This window comes from Plecotus auritus (assembly GCF_963455305.1).
Source record: "Plecotus auritus genome assembly, chromosome: 2".
Taxonomy (NCBI): domain Eukaryota; kingdom Metazoa; phylum Chordata; class Mammalia; order Chiroptera; family Vespertilionidae; genus Plecotus; species Plecotus auritus.
In genome coordinates, this window is record NC_137771.1 from 142,305,292 (window position 1) to 142,315,672 (window position 10,381).

Consider the following 10,381-nt stretch of genomic DNA (forward strand, 5'->3'; position numbering starts at 1 on the left):
GGGGAAGGAGGGCAGTGCTGCACAGATGGCAAGCAGTGGCAGTGGCAGGGGTGGGGCCAGCTGCTGGCATCTGGAGGAAGAAAAACCCCAATAGGCCCTGATCCCTGGACAGGCCTAAGGAACCTACCAGATGGGTCCCAGATTGTGAGAGGATGCAGGCCGGGCTGAGGGACACCCTGCCCACCCCACCCCCCCATGCAAGAATTTTGTGCACCAGGCCTCTAGTATTATAATAAATGTTATTAAAATTGAGGTATATAAACATTCAAGATAAATTTATTTAAAATAAGGTTTTTAAAAATACAAAAGGAAGCATGCACACACAAAGTTATTCAATCACTAATTCAAACATTGTAGTTTTGATTAGAATTTGCAGTATTTTACTGTATTATAAAACAGAAGGTTACTTCAGCATTGTATGGGAAATATATTTGAGCATTCAGGTAGAACCCTAATACTAGTTGAGGTGTGTTTAATGGAGAACCTCACTCTAATCTGCCATTTAATGAATGGAAACCAAGAGGCATCAGAAGGATAACAAAGATTGAGTCTTGCATCCAAGCCCTGATTATGATCTAAACATCAAAAGGACTTCAAAATTTCACGAGATTTAAGAAGTCTTGTTTGTGCTAATTTTTCTAGGTTTGGGAATTCTTTAAAAACTCTGAAATGAATGCTCTAGAGAATTTTTTATAAATAGCACTCTTTAAAAAAGTATATTCATATTCTCATCCTATAATTATATTTCCTCTTCCAAACAGTATTTTTGTAGTGACTACTCATTTCATTTCCAACTGTGTGTCCATTTTTTTCTAATACATTTCAAAGCTCACATAATAATTCTGTAGGCATAAAACATTATAATTAGATAGGTGGCCACATTTAAGTGTTTATTTTTCCACTGCTATTAATCAAAACAGATTATTTTTAAAGCCTCTCTGTGACAACTGATGTTCAAGGAGACTTTAAAAAATAACTTTCTTCTAAGAATGCATGTTTAGATTAGAAGATAAATTTAAGAAAGCCATAATAACAAACCTTCAAGTTTATATTTGTATATTCTATGGCCTCCTTAAATATATATAACAAATGTCCCATGTACATATAATATTCATAGCATGTAAACATATTTTGTCAATCATATTTTTATTCAATTTCTGTGTTTTATGATGCTTTGACATCTGAGGGCTTGATGATCCTGGAGAGACTGCCTTTGAGAGGGATAGCTAATTCCTGGAGATAGCAAAGGACTCTCCTGGGAGTGTGCAAACAGCCAACTGACAGCCCATACTAACCAACCACCTCCTTTATGCAGCACTGGCAGGTTAAGCCACTATCTCCTTCCCTACTCTCAGCCCAGAGCCAGGTAGGTACCAGATAACTCATGATAGCCTCCTCACCTGGTCTCAATGAAATTCTTTAAAACTAGACTTTCTTTTTCTTTTTTTAAGTTTGTAAAATATAAAATGTATTGACTAAAAGTTTAAATTATTTTAAAAGAGTTGTTTCTAAATACAGACCTGGAAAACCTGCTCAGAACTTAGATCATGACTAACACCTATATGTCATTCTTTTGTTCTGTGATTTTTTTTTCTTTTCCTTTTATTTATTTTTTAAATGAATGTATTGAGGTAGTATTGGTTCACAAAACCATACAGGTTTCAAGTGTAGAACTCAAAAAAAATATCCTCTACACACTGCATCGTTTACACAATGGAATACTATTGGGCCATAAACACACACACACACACACACACACACACACACACACACACGAAAATCTTATCTTTTTTGACAGCAAGGATGGACCTGGACATTATAATGCTAAGTGAAATAAGGAAGTCAGAAAAAGACAAGTGTCATCTGATCTCACTTATGTGTGGAATCTAATGAACAAAATAAATGGAGGAAGACAATTGAAACAGAGGCATGGATATACGGAAAACTAAACAATTCAAAATCTGCCTACCCTGTATCCTCCTGACTTTCCTCTGAAAATCATTATAAAGTCTTTGCCCCTGCTTTCCTGTTGCTGCTTCTATGTCCTGACTGATCATGGTGCTTCCCCACATGAAGCTGCACGTATGGTGTGCACCCACTTCTTGGAGACTGGGTTACCAACTATCTTTTCAATAGCAACTATCTCCAGATATATTGACTTTATCATACGTGGATGATAATAAATCCTACAGTCTAAAACATATATTTATATATAGTTTGTGTGCATCTGTATTACATATCCTATATAATAAAAGCCTAATATGCTAAGTGTCCAGTTGTCCAGTTGGCTGTTCAACCAATCAAAGCATAATATGCTAATGATATGCTAAGGCCACTCAACTGTTCACTATGATGTGCACTGACCACCAGGGGCCAGACAGTCAGCTGGTCGACCAGTCACTATGACGTGCACTAACCACCAGGGGGCAGACACTCTGACTGGTAGGTTAGCTTGCTGCTGGGGTCCGTTGATCGGGACTGAGCGAGATGGGCCGGACACACCCTGGAGCCCCCCCCCCTCAGTCCCTCCCAGGCTGGCCAATCTCCTCCATCCCTCCCTGACCCCGATTGTGCACAGGTGGGGTCCCTCAGTCAGGCTTGCACCCTCTCACAATCTGGGACCCCTCAGGGGGATGTCGGAGAGCCAGTTTCTGCCCCACAGCAGAACGACCCATCACTATGACATGCACTGACCACCAGGGAGCAGATGCTCAATGCAAGAGCTGCCCCCTGGTGGTCAGTGTGCTCCCACAGGGGGAGAGTTGCTCAGACAGAAACCGGGCTCATGGCTGGTGAGTGCAGCGGGGATGGCAGGAGCCTCTCCCACCTCCACAGCAGCACTAAGGATGTCCAACTGCAAGAGAGCGCAGGCCAGGCTCAGGAACCCCCTCCCCCGAGTGCATGAATTTTGTGCACCAGGCCTCTAGTGTGTATATATTGTGCTAAGAGAGGGGTTTTTTTTGTGGGGTTTTTTTGGTACAATTTAACCACTGTAGTACTCCTCTTCCATTTACCAATAACACCTTGTATATATTTAAGAAACAATTCAGCCTTACTAAAAAAATTAATTCCATCATTTTGTGATTTTTGACCTTCTAAAATACCATTAAAAGCTATTTAAATTGATTTCAAATAGGTGTGTAGACTTTAAAAAAATTCACGGCACATTTCTGATGCAGGTACTTCTTTACAAATATATATGTGACTAAAAACATATATTTATCAATAAAATATACTCCTTCCCACCCACACCCTGGAACTATTTGTAAGCCTTTTATGAAAATAACTTATCAACAAAAGGAAAGTAAATAGTTTCCAAACTCAGTTTTCAAAAAATGTCACTATGCTGCTGAGGGTTAAGATGAGAATTGAGGTCAATATCAAGTTTCCATTGTATGTCTAAGACTTTTCTAAGGGAAAAATAAATTTAGAAGCTCCTGTAATTCTTTCAAGATCTAGCTATATAAATTGATGTCTCCGCTTGAATGTCAAAGAGGCATCTGGGTCATAGCTTGTCTTCAATTCAGTCTCACTCCCAATCAGCAGGCACTACCTTTCACTCCATTGCTTGGGGCAAAATTATTGGAACAATCCTGTGGTACTTTATTTCCACCACAATACACATACAAGTCTAAAATATGTCTTCTTTACCAAAATATATGTTAGAAAAATTATCACAACTTTCTACAACCTATACCATTTTCACATTTGTCTGGCCACAGAGTGACTACAGAAAATAAGAAAAATGAAAGCTTATTTTTCCAGACTGGGGATGTGTGGGGGAAATGGCAGAATGCCGAAGGTAATTTAGAAATGTGTCAACTGTTCCTCTTTCTAAGCTAAATTTCACAGAGGCAAGGAAGAAAAGGAAATAGAATAAAGAAGGAGTTTTGCAAATTGAGAAATTTTATTTCTTGGTCCCTTTTTAAGACCATCTAGAACCATGAATTCCCAAGATACAGACATGACAGCAATATATTTGATGATCAGGTAAAGGAGACATCTGAAGAGACCAGAGTACATAGCAGACAGCACATGTTTCCTTTGAAAAATATATTTTTTTATTGATTTCAGAGAAAGGAAAAGGAAGAGGGGGATAGAAATATCAATGATGAGAAAGAATCATTGATCAGCTGCTCATGCATGCACCACACTTGGGATCAAGCCCGCAACCCAGACATGTGCTCTGACGGGGAATTGAACCATGACCTGCTACTTCATAGGTCAATGCTCAACCACTGAGCCATGCCAGTGGGGCAACACATGTTTCTTGAACCACCAATGCCATTCACTCTCTTTAGGTGTCACAAGTCACATAAACTGTACTCCCCTCTGTCCCGCTCCTCCTCATCATGATGTCACACAGAAGAAACCAATTAAATGTTCCTTGACTATATTTGTAATAGAGTGCATTTAGAGTTTCTTGCACTGCTTTGATATGAATTTGTTTTGACATCTGTTTCCTGCTCTAGCAATTTCATTCATTCTCAAGGAAGGAGAGATATCTATATGCAATTTCATTATAGCTATAGATTTAGAGAATTTAAAAAAAAACATTTTGTTAAGGGAAATTGTTAAGGAGAAGTGAGGTAATTTTTTCTGATTCTTTATCCACTTAATGGTATTTTCCATTTATATAACAGTAGAAACCTTTTAAAAAATGGAGTGCTCGTGGGCTCTGGAGAGTGACAACAACACGGCCCTCCTGCTCTCCAAGAAGCTGATCTACTTCCAGCTGCACCGGGCTCTCAAGATGATCGTGAACCCCGTGGAACCCCACGGCGAGATGAAGTTCCAGTGGGACCTCAACGCCCGGACCAAGAGCGCTGAGGCCTTCGGCAAGATCGTGGCGGAGCTTCCTGGCACCAACTCAACGGGCCCTGCGCCCATGGCCCCTCCCCGGGCTCCAGGACCCTTGAGCAGCAAGCAGGGCGCTGGGGGCAGCCAGCCCATGGACGTGCAGGAAGGCTATGGTTTCGTGTCAGATGACCCTTACGTGAGTGCAGAGCCCCACGTGTCCGGCATGAAACGGACCCGCTCAGGTGAGGGTGAAGTGAGCGGCCTCATGCGCAAGGTGCCCCGGGTGAGCCTCGAGGGCCTGGATCTTGACCTCACAGCTGACAGCCAGCCGCCAGTCTTCAAGGTCTTCCCAGGCAGCAGCACCGAGGACTACAACCTGATTGTCATTGAGCACGGAGCTGCAGCTGCTGCCAGGCAGCCGGGGACTACGCCCCACACCCCTGGTGCCCAGCCCCTGCCTGGCATGGCCATTGTCAAGGAGGAAGAGACAGAGGCTGCCATCGGCGCCCCGCCTGCCCTGAGGGCCCTGGGACGAAGCCTGTGCTGATGGCTCTGGCGGAGGTCCGCGGTGTGGAGGGCCCCCGCCTGGTCTCCCCCAGTGGCAGCACCAGCTCTGGCCTTGAGATGGTGGCTCCAGAGGGCACCTCAGCCCCAGCTGGCGGCCCTGGTGCCCTGGATGACAGCGCCACCATCTGCCGCGTGTGTCAGAAGCCAGGCGACCTGGTCATGTGCAACCAGTGCGAGTTCTGCTTCCACCTTCACTGCCACCTGCCGGCCCTGCAGGACGTGCCCGGGGAGGAGTGGAGCTGCTCGCTCTGCCACGTGCTGCCTGACCTGAAGGAGGAGGATGGCAGCCTGAGCCTGGACGGCGGGGACAGCAGTGGTGTGGTGGCCAAGCTCTCGCCAGCCAACCAGCAGAAGTGTGAGCGTGTCCTGCTGGCCCTTTTCTGCCACGAGCCCTGCCGGCCCCTGCACCAGCTGGCTACCGACTCCAGCTTTTCTGTGGATCAGCCTGGTGGCACATTGGACCTGACCCTGATCCGCGCCCGCCTCCAGGAGAAGTTGTCTCCCCCTACAGCTCCCCTCAAGAGTTTGCCCAGGATGTGGGCCGAATGTTCAAGCAGTTCAACAAGCTGACAGAGGACAAGGCAGACGTGCGGTCCATGACCGGCCTGCAGCGCTTCTTTGAGACTCGGATGAACGAGGCCTTTGGTGACACCAAGTTCTCTGCTGTGCTGGTGGAGCCCCCACCGCTGAGCCTGCGTGGTGCAGGCCTGAGCGCCCAGGAGCTGTCCAGTGGCCCTGGTGATGGCCCCTGAGCCAGCTCAGCCTGGGTGTGTCCTGTCACCCCTGCCCTTCCCCTCTGGTGGTCTGGCTCCCACTCCTTGGTAGCCCCATTCCCCCGCCCCTCACAATAAGGTTTTCACTTCTGTGGATTTAATAAAAACTTCACAAGTTAAAAAAAAAAAAAAAGGAAGAGGAAAAATGACAGCATTGAAAAGGATTGAGTGCCCTGAAATTTAATAGAGGCTAAACTGGAAATGATCATTCCTGAAGGCACAATGCAATGCAATCAGGTGGAAGATTATAAGTTTGCAAAATTGCTATGTATTCATATAAATCTAATTTTCTCTGATTTTACCAATAAAAATTTAAAAAGTGTCCTTTTAGGCTCAATTAATTTTTCTAGCTTTGTTTGGCTTTTTCTAGCTTTTTTCTATGTTTGTTTACTTTTTGTTTCCATATATTTCATATAGTCTAGGAAATGATTTTATGTTTATGAAATTTAGAAAATTGATAGAAATTTTATAACACTTAAAATGTGAATATTTGCATTATCAATTTAACACAGATTTAGTATTGACTAATTTTAATTAAACTTTGATTGGCTTGCATTTTTAGAATATCCCATGGCCTACTCAATAATGATAATAACAAAATAATCAATGTTAAGTTTGGGGCCGAAAAATTAATGGGAATAGAAATGGTACCACTTTCATATGACAATATTATTTAATATATCAGTGAAAGGTGAATGAGAGAGACAACATTACACTAAAGTTTATTAAATCTATAATTTATCTTGCAGATTGATGAATATATAGTTATTATATGCTGCTCAATTTATAGCAATAGATTGTTTGACTAGAAGGAAGAACATTGCATTTTTCATATTATTTTTCAAATAAATTATTCATAATAATGTATTAAGTTGAAGATGAATAAGATATTATGAAAAAGTAGGTAAATTTATGGACAAACTATTTAAATGTGTGTGTGTGTGTATGTGTGTGTGTGTGTGTTTGCATGTATACAATTGAGCTGCAATGACAGGATGATATAAAAGGAGAGAGAAGTTCTATTGTATACAACCCTGCCTGTGGATTTGAATCATACATTAAATACTATAAAAATAATATGATTAACCATGAGAGTTTTACCATCATCAAAATAAGAGTGCTTCATCAAAACACTCCTTATTTCTTCCCTTCTCTTTGTTTTCCAGTATAATGAGCCAATAGCCAAAAGTAGAGTTTTACTTAAAGGTTATGTGTGAAAAAGAAATTGAAAATGATGTGAATTTTTTTTCAATTTGAAATTTATTTGAATTACACTAATTGCTAAAATATATTCTCTTGACTGACATTTAATTACATTAAATATTCAATAGCTAATAGAATGTATATTAATATATATTGACAAAATTCAAAACAGGGTTTTTCCTTTGAGCAGATTAATGATAATTCATTATTGCCTTTTTATGTATCTTTCACTTGCTACTTAAAAGTTGCTTTTAAAAAGTTGTATTATTGAATGGAATTATCCAAATTTGAAAGATATTTCAAGCTTAAACTTAAAATAAATATTTTTAATCAGTGAAAATAAGTAAATCTTCTTATTTCTAAAATGATAGTTAAGAAAATTGTATACTGACTCAATATCTAACACATTCAGCAGCTTGTGTTTCTCTTTTCTTTTCCTATTAATATGATAGAGACCAAAAAATGTTTTATCATTAAGCTGCATATAAAGGCCTCAAAATTGTTGCCAGCTTACTCCTGTGTACATACATATATTGCATGTTATAATACTTATGCCATCCCATGTATAAATTTGAGAAGTATTGGTGTAGAAGAAGGAAATATACCTCAGTTAAATACTGGTAAACATCTGAATGAGATAAAAGATTGCTTGAGGGCCATAAGGTAAACATTACTATGTTTTCTTTAATAATTTCAGTTGACAATTGTAATTTATATTCAGAGGTAAAATGATACCTCATTATAATGAAAATATAGACACATTCCTTAACTGCCCTAGGGAGTTTAAACAAGTTATTAATATCATTATATCGTTCCCATTTCTGAACAAGAAGCAGGCACGTGATTATCCTGTGGTATTTTTATTCAGGAAGAAATAAATTTTAGGTTTTAAATATATATGTATTATGTTTCTACTAATTGATCTTCCAAGTTTAACTAATCTAATATTTTTCTAGTTTTTTTAATTTGTTTTTAATTCAACCATAGATAGTAAGGAGAAATGTAAATGAAGATTTTTTTTTAACTTAGTTTGTTCTCTTTTAATTAACTACATCATCTGTAGATTGCTGGGAGAATGTGCCTTAAGGTAAAAGAGCACTATTTCTCCTTGCCTTTTTAAAATCCTTGACTACCATTTACTTAGCTGTCTAACTCTGTGCAAATTACCACTAATTTGCTTCCCTGAATAAATAGTTACTTAAATCCTTACTTTATAGTTGAATATTATTATAATTAAGAATTGACAAATGAGAGCATTTAGAGCATAACTGGGCACTGTGGAACTTTTAATCTCATTACGTGTGTTTCAGATAAAATTATTATTTTTTCAATATGTTATTATTGATTTTAGAGAGAGGAAAGGAAGGGGACAGAGGTATAGAAATGTCAATGATGAGAGAATCATTGATCGGCTACCTTCTGCATGCTCCTACTGGGAATGAAGTCCACAACCTGGGTATATACCCTGACTGGGAATCAAACCCTGACCTTCATGGGTTAATGCTCAACCACTGAATCACCCTGGCTGGGTTGGAAAATTATTTTTGTCCAACACAAAGATTCAGCAACTCCCAGAGAAGAGTAGGCCCTCCGTATTTCATTGAATGTCTCTACCATCAGTGTCAGATTCTCCTTTACTTATAGTTGTGTCCAGGACTTCTGCTGTAACTAGTACATTTTATAACAAAACTTGGGTAAGAATGGGAATGTAATAATTGGAAAAGTATATAAAAAAACTATCGTAACAACAAATATTTTACATCAGTACAAAACTACATATGGTTTATATGTGATTATACCTTGAAAAGTTTATTATTTACACATTCACATTTTTAATAATCTGTTATCAATTATATCTACAATTAATCCAATTATGATACATCTTTAAACTGACTTTTTGAACATAACAAATAAGCTAAACAAGCTAATCTTATACCAAGAGTTCATTATGCAAATTATTAGCAAAAATATTGAGATGATTATTTAATTGATGGAAGGCAGTGAAATCTAAAATACATATATCATGAAATCTATAGAAGTTTAAATTCTGAGCATGGTAATGCCAAACAATTGCTTAATTAATTTATGTACCTTATAAATCTGAACTTTATATATAGATGTGGTGAAGGACTCCCGTATAAAATTAATATATGGCACCTGAAACGTTCATATTTTAAGAAATTTTGTCCTTAAAATATCCAAGCTCATTTTGCCTTTTCTCTTTATTAACTTTAAAAGTATAGCTAACCATTGTTAAAAATTCTTATTTTCATAAGAAATTCATATCCTATACTAGTATAAAAAAAGCTCAGCGACCAAATGGCAGAACAACCAGAATGACTGGTCAACCAATCACTATGATGCACACTGACCACCAGGGGGCAAACACTCAACGCAGGAGCTGCTCCCTGGTGGTCAGTGTGCTCCCATAGTGGGAGTAGCCACTCAGAGAGCAGATCCACAGCTGCTCTGCTGACTGGGAGGTGCTCCCACAGAGGGCTGATCTCTACAGGCCATGCCCCCACTAGTGCACAAATCCTGTGTGCTGGGCCTCTAGTTAATTAATAGATAAGTAGATATATTTCCTTTGATAAGAGGTTAGCGAGCAGATAAATTTAAACTCTTAGTAAGAATTGAAAGCCACATTTTATTTTTTTAAAAACTTAAAATACAGTAGGGTTAATGGGAAACTTATATAGCCATTTAAAAAATAGAAAATATAATCTTTATGAGTGATCAATTTTATTGGGCAACATTTTAAACCTTAAAATATGACGTTAATTATTCTCTACTAGAGGCACAGTGAACAAATTGGGCATGGGTGGGGTCCCTCAGCCTGACCGGCTATCAGGGCCAATCAGGGCCATCTCACCCAGTCCCAATCAGGGCCCACTGGGGCCGGCTGGCTGGGGAGGGACCACAGGAGGGCTCCAGGGAATGTCCAGCCCTCTCGCCTAGTCCCAATCAGCCAGACCCCAGCAATAAGCTAACCTACCGGTTGGAGCGTCTGCCCCCTGGTGGTCAGTGTGTGTCATAGC

General features: G+C 39.8%; 1 protein-coding gene across 1 annotated transcript; it reads left to right on the plus strand.

Moving 5' to 3' along the window:
* Positions 1 to 4,660: 4,660 nt before the first annotated feature.
* Positions 4,661 to 6,119, plus strand: LOC308241218 (transcription intermediary factor 1-beta-like; the record flags this gene model as incomplete). Its single annotated transcript, XM_080654668.1, is given in 3 exon segments — positions 4,661 to 5,312; positions 5,315 to 5,866; positions 5,869 to 6,119. Coding segments are annotated over 3 exon segments (1,455 nt in total).
* Positions 6,120 to 10,381: the final 4,262 nt, after the last annotated feature.